Here is a 17,167-nt window from a genome sequence, read left to right as displayed (position 1 = left end):
CTCACACACACACCAGCACAACCTGTCTCTCTTTCTCTAATATGCAGTGAACTCTCTCTCTCTCTCTCTAATATGCAGTGAACTCTCTCTCTCTCTTTCTCTAATATGCAGTGAACTCTCTCTCTCTCTCTCTCTCTTCCTCTAATATGCAGTGAATTCTCTCTCTCTTCCTCTAATATGCAGTGAATTCTCTCTCTCTCTTCCTCTAATATGCAGTGAATTCTCTCTCTTCCTCTAATATGCAGTGAAGTCTCTCTCTCTCTCTCTCTCTATTCCTCTAATATGCAGTGAACTCTCTCTCTCTCTTTCTCTAATATGCAGTGAATTCTCTCTCCCTCTAATATGCAGTGAATTCTCTCTCTCTTCCTCTAATATGCAGTGAATTCTCTCTCTCTTCCTCTAATATGCAGTGAATTCTCTCTCTCTCTCTTCTTCTAATATGCAGTGAATTCTCTCTCTCTCTTCTTCTAATATGCAGTGAATTCTCTCTCCCTATCTTGCTCTAATATGCAGTGAATTCTCTCTCCCTCTCTTGCTCTAATATGCAGTGAATTCTCTCTCTCTTCTTCTAATATGCAGTGAATTCTCTCTCCCTCTTGCTCTAATATGCAGTGGATTCTCTCTCCCTCTCTTGCTCTAATATGCAGTGAATTCTCTCTCCCTCTCTTGCTCTAATATGCAGTGAATTCTCTCTCTCTTCTTCTAATATGCAGTGAATTCTCTCTCCCTCTTGCTCTAATATGCAGTGGATTCTCTCTCCCTCTCTTGCTCTAATATGCAGTGAATTCTCTCTCTCTCTAATATGCAGTGAATTCTCTCTCCCTCTCTTGCTCTAATATGCAGTGAATTCTCTCTCCCTCTCTTGCTCTAATATGCAGTGAATTCTCTCTCTCTCTCTCTTCCTCTAATATGCAGTGAATTCTCTCTCTCTCTTCCTCTAATATGCAGTGAATTCTCTCTCTTCCTCTAATATGCAGTGAATTCTCTCTCTCTCTTCCTCTAATATGCAGTGAATTCTCTCTCCCTCTCTTCCTCTAATATGCAGTGAATTCTCTCTCTCTTCCTTTAATATGCAGTGAATTCTCTCTCTCTTCCTCTAATATGCAGTGAATTCTCTCTCTCTTCCTCTAATATGCAGTGAATTCTCTCTCTCTCTTCCTCTAATATGCAGTGAATGCTCTCTCTCTCTCTCACTAATATGCAGTGAATTCTCTCTCCCTCTCTTGCTCTAATATGCAGTGAATTCTCTCTCCCTCTCTTGCTCTAATATGCAGTGAATTCTCTCTCCCTCTCTTGCTCTAATATGCAGTGAATTCTCTCTCTCTTCCTCTAATATGCAGTGAATTCTCTCTCTCTCCTCCTCTAATATGCAGTGAATTCTCTCTCCCTCTCTTTCTCTAATATGCAGTGAACTCTCTCTCTCTCTCTCTTTCTCTAATATGCAGTGAACTCTCTCTCTCTTTCTCTAATATGCAGTGAACTCTCTCTCTCTCTCTCTCTTCCTCTAATATGCAGTGAATTCTCTCTCTCTTCCTCTAATATGCAGTGAATTCTCTCTCTCTTCCTCTAATATGCAGTGAAGTCTCTCTCTCTCTCTCTCTCTATTCCTCTAATATGCAGTGAACTCTCTCTCTCTCTTTCTCTAATATGCAGTGAATTCTCTCTCCCTCTCTTCCTCTAATATGCAGTGAATTCTCTCTCTCTTCCTCTAATATGCAGTGAATTCTCTCTCTCTTCCTCTAATATGCAGTGAATTCTCTCTCTCTCTTGCTCTAATATGCAGTGAATTCTCTCTCCCTCTCTTGCTCTAATATGCAGTGAATTCTCTCTCTCTCTTCTTCTAATATGCAGTGAATTCTCTCTCCCTCTTGCTCTAATATGCAGTGGATTCTCTCTCCCTCTCTTGCTCTAATATGCAGTGAATTCTCTCTCTCTCTAATATGCAGTGAATTCTCTCTCCCTCTCTTGCTCTAATATGCAGTGAATTCTCTCTCCCTCTCTTGCTCTAATATGCAGTGAATTCTCTCTCCCTCTCTTGCTCTAATATGCAGTGAATTCTCTCTCCCTCTCTTCCTCTAATATGCAGTGAATTCTCTCTCTCTCTTCCTCTAATATGCAGTGAATTCTCTCTCTTCCTCTAATATGAAGTGAATTCTCTCTCTCTTCCTCTAATATGCAGTGAATTCTCTCTCCCTCTCTTCCTCTAATATGCAGTGAATTCTCTCTCTCTTCCTCTAATATGCAGTGAATTCTCTCTCTCTTCCTCTAATATGCAGTGAATTCTCTCTCTTCCTCTAATATGCAGTGAATTCTCTCTCTCTCTCTTCCTCTAATATGCAGTGAATTCTCTCTCTCTCTTCCTCTAATATGCAGTGAATGCTCTCTCTCTCTCTCTCTAATATGCAGTGAATTCTCTCTCCCTCTCTTGCTCTAATATGCAGTGAATTCTCTCTCCCTCTCTTGCTCTAATATGCAGTGAATTCTCTCTCCCTCTCTTCCTCTAATATGCAGTGAATTCTCTCTCTCTTCCTCTAATATGCAGTGAATTCTCTCTCCCTCTCTTCCTCTAATATGCAGTGAATTCTCTCTCTCTTCCTCTAATATGCAGCGAATTCTCTCTCTCACTTCCTCTAATATGCAGTGAATTCTCTCTCTCTCTCTTCCTCTAATATGCAGTGAATTCTCTCTCTCTCTCTCTTCCTCTAATATGCAGTGAATGCTCTCTCTCTCACACACACACAGCAGCACAACCTCCATCTCTTCCTCTATGCAGTGAATTATCTCTCTCTCCTGCCCTCTCACTCTCTAATATGCAGTGAATTCTCTCTCCCTTCCTCTCCCCTCATCTCCATCTCCCTCTCTCCCCCTCCCCCTCTCCCTCAATATGCAGTGAATTATCTCTCCCCCTCCCTCCCTCTCTTTCTTTCTCCCTCCCTCCCCTCCCTCTCTCTCTCTCCCTCTCTCCCTTCCAGCAAAAAGCATAAATTACAGAAATTGGAATTGGAAATCTTTCAGAATTCCTCACATCTGGTAGAGAGCTCAGGAGCAGAACGATCCAACCAGGTAATCAGAGAAAAAGAGGTTTTATATATATAAATATATATATATATATATATTTTCGACGCCGAGGGGAAAACACGGAAATGATCCGAGTTGGGCGACTCAGACGCGGATTCATTCCTCTCCGTTCACAACAGGCCAGGGATTAGTGACCCGGAGAGGCTTTATGAGGCTACTTAGGAGAGGAGTTAAGAGGAACCGAGAAGACACTCAGAATCATACTGGAGGGTCAAGAGGGAAGGTCAGTGGATCAGCATTTGCCTGTCAGAGTTTGATTATGATGGGTTATGGTTATAATCCAAAAAATATATATTTAAAAACTCAAATGTGCCTCAACATCAATAAATACACATCTTTTTTATTTTTGTACATCTATACTTGACTTTTTAAATTAAAAGCAGCTTCTCATAGAACCAAGATATACTTATGTCAGACTGGTGATGTACGAATGTGTTACTTGCTTGGGTTTATAATTATATATATATATATATATATATATGTGTTACTTGCTTTGGTTTATAATTTTATATATATATATAATTATAATTTTGTGGTCTGTTTTTCTGTAGTTCTTTACTCTTTTTTTCTCCCTTCCGTTTTTATTGTATCCTTAAAGTCCTGTCTTTTTAATTTGTAAAATCAAAATAAATATATATATATATATATAAATTAAAATATATATATATATATATATAAATATATATATTTTTAAAAAGCAGCTCACCATTTTATTTTGGACAATTTCGACAATTTATCAAAAACAAATTGCACTGTGAATAAAACAGCGAAATGATGTTATTACAATCAACATATTTCTTCTCTCGGGATGAAGCTGTAGCATCTTACCTCGATCGTGATCCCCTCTTGCTCCAGGCACAGCACCTCTCTGGACTTGACCTTCTGAGGGCTGTAGTAGCTGCTCTCTGACTGGGTCTCGGTCAGCTGGGACACAAAACACAGAGACAGATACCATTAAATATGTGAGTAAAGATGAAACAGACATTATTTAGCATGTTCAAGCCATTTTGCCTTTTGAGTTACTCACAGTAAAACAAAAGAAGCATAAACTATAAACCGTTTGGATTTAATCTGTGAAAAAAAGGAGTGAAACGCTTCAACAAGGTGTCACAAAAAATCAAACATTGTCGAACGTTAAAACGTGGAGCCTTTTCCAACATTCAAATCCGTGTAACTCATAAAAAGCGTTGTCACTTCCAAAAAAACTTGACTTTTCGAAAAATAATTTCAACAAATCAAAAGCAATCAAACATGTCTTGAAATTTGCGGCATTCGAATGAAAAAGGCGGTTTCGGTACGAGAGGCACCTCCAACATATTGGGAGACGACGAGGCAACGCTAAGCTTTTGTTTGACAGAATAAGTAACGGTTTTGGCAATAATACGGATCTCGGAGAAATTCAACACTGAAACTGGAACTGATATAGTCTGTCTCAGTGAGAGTGTGTGTGTGTGTGTGTGTGTTTGTGTGGTTGCGTGTGTACCCGCAATCCGCTGCTGAAACAGATACATGATCTGAAAAATAAACAAAAGCTCTGCGCGTCTTTGGATGTTAAGGGGGGGGGGCTACGAGGCCTGAAAAATAATACTTAAAACCAGAAACAATAACATCCAAACAAGGACAGATGACATTTCTCTTAGATCAGCGGCTGGATGCCAGCCTTAGGACGTTTGAACCGTTTTTCTTCCCCCCCCCCCCACCCCGAGTCTGGACCCCGGCCAAAAGGCATTCCTCAAACCACATGACAGTCGCTCCTCTCGCTGACTCTCGTTTAGGGGGGGGGGGGGGGGGCTCTCGCTCCGGCTTCATTGGGGATGACAATCGGAACATGACGACGAGAGCACTCAGGACGGGATGCTCCGATAATGTACACGGTGATTGAAAGAGCAGCATTCGTGCGTAGATGTTGTGAGAGAGAGAGAGAGAGGGAGAGAGAGAGAGGGGCTGCAGAGCTGCGATGCTCCTGAGGTCGGTCTCAGAAGCCGCGCGGGCCTCGGCCCGTCGGACTCTCAGCACAGGAAGCAGGTGCGGCGCAAAGGGAGCAGCTGTGCCTTATTATCCCGACTGATGGAGCGGGCTCTCTCTCTCTCTCTCTCTCTCTCGCCCTCGCTCTACTCTCCCCTGGTTCGATTCCGACGGTTTAATCGCGTGCGGGGGACCCGCTCCACCCGCCACCCCCACCCGCTCCGCCCGCCACCTCCACCCCCAGGTCCATGGGAGCAGATCGAACTAACATTTTAGGTGCGGGGCTTCATCTTCCAAGTCCACTCCTCGGGGAATGTAAACGCGGGAGGAAAAGTTGGACGCGGGGCTTGTTGTTGAAAGTGAACGAAACGCACCAAAACAAAAAGAAAGGAGCGGCGTGGCGTCTGGCGTGCGATGAGAGTTTGTTGGCAGGCCCAACGGTACCCGGCGACCTCTGCGTTGTGCGCGTTAGAGTTGTTCTCAAAGCGGTTGCCAGGTCCTCTGATCAAACGCAATGGGGCCGCAATCTAAAAATACCTCTCTGATTTCTGATTTCATGTCCATGTTCGGGCCGTTCAACGCCGCTGTGATAGCACTCCGACTTAAATACTTCCTCGTAGGAAAGAGACAAGAAAGTTTCAGCTGTGTGCAATTACTGGGGGGGGGGGGGCAATTAATTGATTAAAAGAACTCGAAACAATACAGGAACAATTTTAACATTTTTGCTCTCCCTCTCTCTCTCTCTCCCCCCCTCTCTCTCCCTCTCTCTCTCTCCCCCTCTCTCTCTCTCCATCTCTCTCTCTCTCCCTCTCCATCTCTCTCCCTCTCCCTCTCTCTCTTTTTCCCTCTCTCCCTCTCTCCCTCCCTCTTTCCCTCCATCTCTCTCCCTCTCTCTCTCTCTCTCTCCATCTCTCTCTCTCCATCTCTCTCTCTCTCCCTCTCTCCATCTCTCTCTCCCTCTCTCTCCATCCCTCTCTCTCCCTCTCCCTCCCTTTCCCTCTCTCTCCCTCTCTTTCCCTCTCTCTCCCTCTCTTTCCCTCTCCCTCTCTTTCCATCTCTCTCTCTCCCTCCATCTCTCTCTCTCTCCCTCTCCCCCTCCCTCTCCCTCTCCCTCTCACACACACACACACACACACACACAGTAACGTGATCCCAAGTGCTTGAACCTGAGGGGAAACGCAGATGAATTCAAACTATTCGGAGTGAGCAGGCGAGGATTAACGTGCGGGATCCATTTCTGAACGGTCGCCGCGCCGCGCGCACGATGTTTAAAACATTAACGCGACCCGAGACGTCGGTAAGCGGTTCCTCCAGCCGCTCGCTCGTACCACACACCGAGGCGAGGGAAGGACGGAGGACTTCCTGCGAGATCAAGCACCTCCTTTCAAAAAACTAAAACTGAAAATCACCACAAAAGAATATAAGCCACAGCAACGCGGAGGGGAGAGAGGGGAGGGGGGAGGGGGGAGGAGGGGGGAGAGAAGAAGAAGAAAAAACTATAATTGTTAACACAACGATATCTTAAACCAGGAAGTTCTACATCCACATTTAATGTCATTCTATGAAGAATGTCCGGCGTTAGCATGAGAGCAGCTCGCGCCGCGCGGCTCTTCGTGAACAAACTTTACATTTCATTCATGCCTTGTGGGGTTTCTTTTTGTTTCACATGAACATTTATTTTTGTTGACACTTTATATGTTATTAGTTTATTCCCCTTCTCCCTTCCTTCCATTATACCTCCCTTTCTTCCTTCCTTCTTTCTTTCCTCCCTCCCTCCCCTCCGTCCCTTCCTACCTTCCTTTCTCCCTTCCTTCCTTCCTCCCTCCCTCCCTCCCTCCCATTATACCTCCCTTCCTTCCTTCCTTTCTCCCTTCCTTCCTTCCTCCCTCCCATTATACCTCCCTTCCTTCCTTTCTCCCTTCCTTCCTTCCTCCCTCCCATTACACCTCCCTTCATTCCTTCCTTCCTTACTTCCTCCCTCCCCTTCCTTCCTTCCTTTCTCCCTTCCATTAGACCTCCCTCTCTTCCTTCCTTCTTTCTTTCCTTCCTCCCTCCATCCATCCCTTCCATTATACCTCCCTCTCTTCCTTCCTTCCTTCTTTCTTTCCTTCCTCCCTCCCATCCCTTCCTACCTTCCTTCCTCCCATGATACCTCCCTCCCTCCCTTCCATTATACCTCCCTCTCTTCCTTCCTTCTTTCCTTCCTCCCTCCCTCCCGTCCCTTCCTACCTTCCTTCCTCCCTCCCATGATACCTCCCTCCCTACCTTCCTTCCTTCCTCCCTCCCTCCCTTCCTTCCTTCCTACCTCATTTTCTACCTTCTTTCCTTTGAAATTATTTTTAAAGCATATTTTAACCCTTAATCACATGTTTACCACATGTATGTTATTGTGATGTAGAATACAAAGTTTAAAAAGTGTTTCATATACGATAGTATTTATTTAATCTGTCACGTTTCCCTTGTTTTCCTCCGTGGTGCGATAACATTTTATTTTACACGTGGGAAGAAAACAACCACAGCTCTTGATCCGGTGCATTGATATTAAATAGCGGCTTCACCTTGAAGGTCACCGAGGCCTTGGTGCAGTAGAAGCCGATGGAGACGACGGGGTCTTTGGGGGTGTGCTGCTGTGGGTTGGTGGGCACGCCGTCCTCCTCTCCCTGCTGGTAGAGGCCTTCCTCCTCTCCCTCCTCCAGGTCGACGATGGCTGGGACGAAGGACCACGCCCAGGACACCCAACCCTCGTCTCCCTCCTCGGGACCCCCGGACTGCAGGTAGAGGTCGTGGCCCGGGTACTGGACCGCACCCTGGCCCTCAAGATCACCATCCATCCCTGGAGAAGAAGAAGAAGAAATAAGGAGAAGTAGGAGAAGAAAAAAAAGGAGAAGGAGTAGAAGGAAGGAGGAGAAGAAGAAGAAGGAAAATAAGAAGGAGAAGAAGAAAGGAGAAGGAGGAGAAAAAGAAAGAAGGAGAAGAACAAGAAGGAGAGGAAAAGAACAAGGAAAATAAGAAAGAGAAGAACAAGAAGAAAAGGTAAAAGGAGAAGAACAAAAATAAGGAAGAACAAGAAGAACAAAAAGAAAAAGGAGAAGAAGGAAAATAAGAATGAGAAGCAGAAGAAGATGGGAAGGAGAAGAAGCGGAAGAAGAAGAAGGAGGTGAAGAAGAAGAGAAAGAAGAAGAAGGCATAATCAGTTTAAATGCAGATGTTTTTATGTGCTGTACTTTATGTCGCGTGAGGATCTGAAGCTCTTCTCTTTGTTTACTCCGATAAAGAAGCTGGTCAAGACTCTTCAGACGCTTCCAAACCTACAAAGTTGACTTCATAATAAATGCAGAATTATCCAGTTTCTCGAACACACGGAGCGAGTGATGGAGAGAGAGAGAGCGGCGGCTCGTGAGCTCAAACCGGCGGAGAGCAAACAGTTGATGATAGAAGTGTTTGTGCCCAACGCAGCATGCAACATTAATTTGTCCGCAGGCCTCCGGGGCGGCTTAACGCGAGCAAGATGTTACCGCCATCGAGACGAGCGCGCGACAGCGCTGCCAACGCTCCGGCGTGCAGGTGTGGCGCTGCATGACACACACACACACACACACACACACACACACACACACACACACACACACACACACACACACACACACACACACACACACACACACACACACACACACACACACACACACACACACACACACACACACACACACACACACACACACACACAGAGAGAGAGAGAGAGAGAGAGAGGGAAAGAGAGAGAGAGGGAAAGAGAGGGAGAGAGAGAGATGGAGAGAGACAGAGATAGAGAGAGGGAAAGAGAGAGAGAGAGGGAGAGAGAGGGAAAGAGAGGAGAGAGAGAGAGAGAGAGAGATGGAGAGAGAGAGAGAGGGAGAGAGATGGAGAGAGAGAGATAGGGAAAGAGAGGGAGAGATGGAGAGAGAGAAAGAGATGGAGAGAGAGAGAGGGAAAGAGAGAGAGAGAGGGAAAGAGAGGGAGAGAGACAGAGATAGAGAGAGGGAAAGAGAGAGAGGGAAAGAGAGGGAGAGAGACAGAGATAGAGAGAGAGAGAGAGGAAGCCCTGTTTCCAATGGAGGCCAGAGGGCACCGTCTGTCAGCCAGCATCCTGACAAGAGGAGGGACTGGGCCCGCTGGATCGCCGTGTTCAGGGCTGTCTGAGCTGGACCCGGCAGCACAGGCCGCATCAACGAAGAATGCATGCAGCGGGAGGTGGGGGGGGGGAGGGAGGGAGGGGAGGTGGGGGGGTTGGGGTCACATATTTGTTTAGCGGCCAAACGGACTGAAAAATGGCGGCCACGAGGGAGGGCCCGGGCCGAGTAGCTCCGAGCCGTCAGCGGCAGCACCGCGAGTTCAGGTGACGCTTGTCGACACGTAGACGGAAGAGCGCAAAAACGCGGGTCGATCCCGGAGCGCCGGCTACCGTGAAGCCGCGGGGTAATGGAGAACGTGGCGGGGAGACGGAGGTTGAGTGGAGGTGGGGATCGAACCGGCGGCACGAGGGGATCCTAGAATAACTAACGGACGGAAGATAAATAGAAGACTTGTCGACGGGCGCAAAGTGTGCCGACGCGCCCGTCAACAAGTCTTCCTCCTCTCATCTCGGGGAGCAGACTGTTTCGCGGGGGATCGCCGGGGTTCCCTCCGCACGACCTTCGACCTCGTCCCACCGCGTCCGTCCGTTTTCCCCACGCGTCGGAAAGAGAGCGAGAGAGAGAGAGGAAACTGATGTCAACGCGCAAGAATGTGAAATCCCGTTCCTCGCGGCCTCCTCACGTCCTCTACGAGGAGAAGGAGAAGAAGAAAAAACAATAATTGTCCGTGAGGTCACAGTTTAGGAATCCCAGAGGCTAAGGCGGTGAAAATGTTGACATATTTTAATTAAATCTTTCACTTTGCGAATTGGCAATCCCATATTATGGCTTTTTATCCCCCCCGACCCCCAAAAAAATCTCCCTGCTGGATTTTTATCTCTCATTTCTCTCCGTTTCCCGCTTGAGGTGTCCAGTTCAACGAGTTAAGCTCTTTCGCTTCACGTCCGACGAGGCCTGCGTTCCGATGACGAGGCGGTCAAATTAAAAGCGCAATGACCGATGGAGTGATCGAAGCGGAGCGGCTTAAGGAGGACTTTGAAGTGTTAATCCTGAAAAAGAGGGGAGTAAAAAAATTTAAAAAAGAGTTCCCAGAGAGAGAGCGATGTGGGTTGGCCCCCAAAAAAAAAACACCCAAAAAAAACGTACGTTCACTTAGACGCCGCACGGTGATGGCCGTGACAAGCGCTCGCGGCCACTCTGGAATCTTTCTCGTGGACATGTCCACGAGCGGAGCTCAGAAAAAGAAAGAAAGAAAAAAAACGCTGTGTAATGGGATGTGTCAGGGTCATGGTTGGTTTCCATGAGCCCCCCCCCCCCCCCCAAGGCCTCCGGGCAGCGGTGTACGTCTGAGCTGGCGAGTGGCGGCGAAGGAGTGGTGTGTGTGTGTGTGTGTGTGTGTGTGGGGGGGGCGTGTAAATGAGTGAGCAGCTGAGTGACATTGAGACGGTGGGAGAAGGGGGGGGGGGGGGGGAGCAGGCAGTGCCCCGCGCAGGCCAGTAGATGTCCCTCCATGTTTATAGAGGGAGAGGTGCACTGCTCACCTGACCACTGAGTGGAGTGGAGGCTATAACTACACCCCCCCCCCCTGGTCATATAGTTCACGCTCACACTCTGGTCCGACCTACTTTATTATAAAAGAAACGGCATACATATCGAACATGTGTGTCTGTGTGTGTGTGTGTGTGTGTGTGTGTGTGTGTTGCATACGGTTTCAATTTAAACCCCGGCGAGCGTGACGTCGCCATCAAAATGTTTTTAAATCCACTCGGCAGAAAATAAAAAAATGTTTTTAAAAAACGTGTTGCGAGACGGGGGAAAAGAAAGAAGCCGTTTCATCAGCCGCGGGTGTCCGTTGACTTCGACGTCTTCACGCCGGTATTAAAAAAGAAAAAGAAAAAAAAAAGGTGAGAAGATGATTAAAAAAGGGGGCCCCCCCGGTCACGTGACATGAAGGGAGCCGCGGGAGGGTCTTTTCTAACGGGCAGATAGCCGGCCGCCTCTGGCTGAGACTTTTGTGACGCTCCATTACATTCGATGGGCCTCTCAGGACCCTCTCAGCGAGCTAATGCTAAAACCTGACTGACACACGCTATTGGACAAACACACAAACACACACACACACATTGCCACACTGCAGCAGTCCTCACACTGTACAGCTGGTCGGCTCGGGCGTGTTAGTCATCTGTGTTTGCAACCGCTGACATTTTTTACAGTGTTTCACAGACTTTATTGAATTTTTTCAAGGCGGCGGGAAGAAGAGCGATTCGTCTGATCCCCGGTTTGCTTTTGGTTAGTGACACACACACACACACACACACACAAATACACACACACACACGCGAGTGTCCCGCACCGTTCACCTATTAGGGCCGTTGGTTAACGAGACGTTGGCTCTTACCTTAAAAGAGACGGAAACAAACAAACAACGTGCGGTCGCGGTGAATCACGAGGCACATAAACAACATCACAAGGCCTTTTTCCACTCCGTTAATTGGCAAAGAGAAGAAGAAGAAAAACACCTTCACATGGGGCAGGAAATAATATTAGGAGTAAGAACAATAAATACACACACACACACACACACACATGCGGAAGGGCACTGGAGAGTATCCAGCAAAGTCTCAACACAAAGAGCCTCTGGGAAATCAAAAGAATGTGATGAAGCACTACGTACGTTCCCGGCATCGCGTTCCAGCAATCATGTGACAATGATTGTATCCTTGAAAAGAAAAAACTGCAGCCCACTAAAAATAAATAGGGGCGGAAGTAAGCCAAGTCGGCAACTACCAGCGTCAACATGCGCGAATGTTGTAGAACTCGAGAACAGCGGCCGCGGTAACGTTCGCCCGCGAGAGAAGTACAAGTGTATTTTCTTTATTGCGAATAATAAATCACCCGAGCTGCAATTCTGCTACTTTTATTAAAAGATTTTTTTATTCATTTATATATATCTGAGAATGAATACACTGAAACCACATGTTCCTGCGCCAACACCTCCCAACAAACACGCAGCAGAACTTACCCCACACACACACACACACACACCTGCACCCCCGTCGCCCCCCCCCCTCAGCTTCTTCACTCTGTCGATTGCTTCCAGCATAACAAGATCTGGGGGCCGCTCAGGTTCCAAGAGCTGGTCCCCTCTTGTATATTTTTGTGATGGGATACTAATTCATTCTCAGAGGCTCCGCATAGCAGTAGCATGACACCGACTCTTACATCTGGCATTGGACACTGAACTGGAAGCCGCGCCAACTCGCAGTAAAAGTTCCAGGCCAGCAGGCAGAGAGGGAGCGAGGAGTCGAGAGGGGGAGAGCGGGAGAGAGAGGGGGAGAGAGGGAGAGAGAGGGAGAGGGAGAGAGAGGGAGAGAGAGAGTGAGAGAGAGCAAATGGGCCGCCTTGCCTCCTCCCCTCTCTGCCCACCACTTCCCCTCTGCACCAAGAATTCGCTCCCGGTGCTGCGGAGGCTGATGTGGCCCAGCGAGGGACCCGGGGACCTGATACGGGGGTCTATTGGGCCGGAGAAGAGGATGAGCAGTCGGGGGGGGGGGGGGGGGGGGGCAGACATGAGATGGGCGGTTCGGGAGTGAGGTAAGTATATAGAAATGTGTATGTGTGTGTGTGTGTGTGTGTGTGTGTTTTTTTTGCTCAGCTCCTGGATCGTGTAGGGGTCTGCGTTTGATTCGTCCTCGCGTCCTCGCTCTCTCTTCCCCCCCCCCCCCCCCCCGCCGCCATCCTCCCCGTCCACATGGGGGGAATCAGGCCTGACGACGGCGGGCCTGTGTTGAGTTACACGCTCCGGCTTTTGTTTGTGGAAAGAAGAAGGAAAAAAAAGCAGGAGGAGCGCAACGCCACGGTCAGTGATGTTCAATGTCCCGTGTTGAGGGAGCGGCGGCGGGCGGGCAGCGCATTGGTCGGACGGGGGGGCCACGTGCAGATGAAAAGCGCCGTCTGGGGGACAGAGCTTCAGAAGTCGGCGGGCGCGGTTCGGATGGGTCGTTAACCACTTCCGAGCTTTCAACCACGTTTTTATGTCCCGAGGAATACGACGGCGACGACAATGTTGAGAGGTGAACAAAAAGAAAAGAGCAAGAACGAAAGCGCGGGACCTAAACTCAGTCGGAAATACACGAGGGCACAGAGGGCAAAACTGAGGCTAAGAAATATAATTTTGCCCCTGGCATCACAAGGAGAGGCAAAACATGTTCCCTAATAATTATGATAATTTAATCGAATTTTATATTATAAAGTTGTATTTTAAAATTTTGATTCAGTGATTATTTGTTGGTGTAAACAAACTGAACAAATAAATAAATAAACACAGTTCTTTGGACTCGACACAAAATGTATTTATAAAAAATCTAAAAAAATAAGTTAGAATTGTTAATAGTTGTTTAAAAAAATGTAATAACAATAAATAACCACAAAGAAATAAAAATACAATTTAATATGATTGTCTGATTTAGGTTTTTTTCTGTTTGTTTTTTGCTCAAAAATATCTAAGAAACCACTTTGAATGTAGACTACTGCCTAATAGTCTCATTATTGCCATTTGTATGACAAATGCTCATATACTGTGAGCCTAAATAAGTATATATATTATTTTTGAACAAAGTTGAAATGTTATTTCACAAGTTTTAAAAAAGTGCCCCCGAAAAAAGATGTAGATTTCCTCCCCTGCCTGACCTAAACGTACATATGCAGATTCTGGCATCTGCTTGTCATCAGGTAGCTGATTCTACTGAACTTAAACTTGGCTCGCAACTTTTATGAAAATATTCCAGATAAATCAAAGTAACCCAGAGGGTTCCCCCCCCCCTCCCCCGATAACAATAAATGAGAAAAACTCACCAGGTAGAACCGCCCCAGCCTCCCTGACGTGGACACTGCCCTCTTCTCCCTCGCCCTCCTTGTGTCCTCCGATCTCCCCGTAGTAGAGAGCGATAATCAGCTCCAAGATGCGGATGAACATGGGCAGCTGCTGGTCGGTCATAGACAACTTGAGGCTCTCCACCATGGTCTGGATCTGAGGAAACATGGAGGAGATCAGACTGGAAGTGATGTGAGTGTTTAGGTGATAATAAACATGTGCTTAATGTGAACAGGAATGTTTAATACAACAACAACAAAAAGGGTTAGAGTTGTTCCAGGCCCCTGTAAGAACTGTGTGGACCCCCCCCCCCCCCAAATCCATCCTCCCCCCTCTTCCCTCTGGCTAACTGGTGGATGCTGAGAGTTGCGTGGGGAGGATGTCATTCCTGCTCCCGGTTATGAAAAAAAAAAAAAAACTGACTGACAGCTACAAACCACACAGTATGTACGGCCTGCATGCAAGAACAAGGACTGTATAGAGTCACCAGAAAAGGAAGTACATACAATTAAAACAATGTCAGGATAAAAAGAGGTCAGGTCCAAATGGAAACAAGTGGACAGCCACATGATACATTAAATGTGTGTGTTTAATGTAAAGCATTTCCTTTCGCCAGGGAGGCTTCGTATCGTACATTTTGTACAATAAATGCAGTTTCTCTTTAAGGCTATTACATCTGTAGTCCAAAACCTAAAAACATAAGATTACACATACAATTTTGGTACGATATTTACGCTTTCCAATGGGTGCAGAAACACTTTATAGTGAGAATAGTGAGTAAACTCTGAGACGTTGTCAAGTACTAACAAGACATGCAACAAGAAGACTCACAAATTCACAATGGAGAAATAAGAAAAGGGAGAACTCTGTTAAAATGGACAGAAATTAAAGTAAATTAAATATATAACAGGAGACACAGCTGAGAAACAGCAACAGACATGCAGGTAGAGTGAATGGTCGAGCAGCAAAGTCGAGACCTGAACAACAGACAGGTAGTCGACAACTGACAGACAGAGGGAAAGTTCAACAAGGACGGATAATAACAGAAGACACACTTTTGCTAACCATGCTGTAACAGAAATAACTACTCTAGGTGTGTGTGCTTCTGTTGAGGGGACCCCATGAAACCCCCTCACTGGTGACTGTAGATCAGAGGTGTGAAACTCATCTCCCCCGTGGGCCACGTCTGCATCATGGCCACCTCTTAACCCTTGTGTTGCCTTAGGGTCATTTTGACCCGAATCAATATTACACCCTCCCCCCGCCTTTGGGTCATTTTGACCGATTCAATGTTTCACCCTCCTGTTACCTTTATATTTACTAACATATTTTACCCTTTGGGTTCAATTTGACACCAGCAATTAAAACCTCCAGAACATTATTAGAATTAATATTGTTTTCCATGTTTAAGTGTGAGGCACTTTATGTTTGTTTGTTGACTACCGAAAGAACACCGACATTAAACATTGAATGGGGTCAAATTAATCCTAAGGAGGGGGGAGGGTGTAATATTGATTCGGGTCAAAATGACCCTAAGGCAACACAAGGGTTAAAGGGCCGGTTGTAACAGAAGTATATAAACGTATAAACTACTCCACAACATATCCTTAAATAACTCTTTTGTCATTTAATTATTGTTTATTTGAGTGTAGAAACATTGTACATAAAAAAATGTCTCTAATATTACAACATAAATCCATTTCATTGTAAACCTTCAAAATAAAAGCACGGGATATTTTTCATCAATTTCTTTAAGAAAAAGTGATCGTATGTGTTTGACACCTGTGCTGTCGATAGAAAAGAGCCACATCTGCTTTTTAAATGTGTTCCCACGACTTAACGTTACAGTGGAAAGATGAACCAAACGAGAACGCAAAAAACGGCCACACTTCATGTCAGGCCAGATTAGAAATGTCCTGGATTTCAAGCCCCTGGTTTAAGTGGTTAAAAATGCATCAACAGCTGAAGAAGAACGGTTATTTGTTCCCATCCGGAAAAATTAGCAAATAAACAGATATTGCCACCCATCGGAGGGTTTCATCCAAAAAGCAGTTGCTTCACGACATGAGATTGTGATCTCGACTGGGAGTTCTCAATTCCACCAACATGGTCGACCGGTTCTTGAACATTGATTAACTTGTCCGAGATAGGAGGAGCATTTGATTCTCTCAAGTGGCTTTCGACTCAAACAAAGTGCCATTTTTCAGATAAGCGGACCAAGAAAAGCTGCTGATAAAAGTCCCTAAATACTGATGCTACTACAATGACAGGGCATTAGTTGTAGGATTATCTTTGAGCATTTTTAGGACAGGAAGTAGAAATAGTGCGAAAACAAGCAGCTGTCGTTCATACGTCTCCAGAACAATGGACTGGACCTAGTCCACTATCTCGCTGTTGACTGGAGAGCAGCTAACCTAACAGAAGAAGGCCAAACGTTGCTCTATCAACGGCGAGCTGCTGATGACTAATTGAAACTTTTCCATCACTAGGATGTGTGACACGTTTGAACGATACCAATTTAAAACCCCTATTATTATTTTTTAAGATAGGGCCGGTTCCCCCTGTCGCTCACTTTGATGACGGATGGGATCTTGGAGTTGATGTTGTCGTAGCTGAAGTGGAGACGGGTTCTGAAGGAGCATTTGTAGAGCAGCGGGTCCTGGTAGAACTCGATCTTGCCGCTGGCGTTCCTCTTGTCCAAGCACACGGTGCAGTCGGCAAAGTCGATCACTTTCCTGAGGACCAGCTCTGGAGCTGGAGGGGGAAAATAAAGAAATTAAAAAGGAGCGAGTAGAAATTAATTCAGTTTATTTTATCGAGGCCAAAATCACAAAATTTACAATCTGTACACATACGACTTCCCTGACCTTTGACCTCACATCGGATCAGGAAGAACCGTTACATAAACACATTCAATGAATATGACAGACATTTTGAATAACGAGTATAGCTCTGCATTGAACCCATAACAGGTCGACACACACTACCGTTCAAAAGATTGGGGTCACTTAGAAATGTCTTTATTTTTCAAAGAAAAGCACTGTTTTTTCAATAAAGATAACATTAATCAAAAATACACTCTATACATTGTTAATGTGATAAATGACTATTCTAGGTGGAAACGTCTGGTTTCTAA

At 46.0% G+C, this 17,167-nt stretch overlaps 1 protein-coding gene across 5 annotated transcripts in view; it reads right to left on the bottom strand.

The window, feature by feature from the left end:
- Positions 1–17,167, bottom strand: part of LOC130206618 (intermembrane lipid transfer protein VPS13B-like) — a 401,351-nt gene that overhangs the window by 345,051 nt on the left and 39,133 nt on the right. For all 5 annotated transcript variants that reach the window (XM_056434667.1, XM_056434665.1, XM_056434669.1 and 2 more), the window contains exons 6-9: positions 16,604–16,785; positions 14,013–14,187; positions 7,602–7,876; positions 3,907–4,002 (exon numbers count right to left, since the gene is read on the bottom strand). In XM_056434667.1, coding sequence (XP_056290642.1) covers positions 3,907–4,002; positions 7,602–7,876; positions 14,013–14,187; positions 16,604–16,785 — 728 coding nt within the window. The remainder of the gene's footprint in view (positions 1–3,906; positions 4,003–7,601; positions 7,877–14,012; positions 14,188–16,603; positions 16,786–17,167) is intronic.

Source organism: Pseudoliparis swirei, chromosome 16, assembly GCF_029220125.1.
Source record: "Pseudoliparis swirei isolate HS2019 ecotype Mariana Trench chromosome 16, NWPU_hadal_v1, whole genome shotgun sequence".
In the NCBI taxonomy this organism is placed as follows: Eukaryota; Metazoa; Chordata; class Actinopteri; order Perciformes; family Liparidae; genus Pseudoliparis; species Pseudoliparis swirei.
This window is presented reverse-complemented; position numbering and strand designations above follow the sequence as displayed.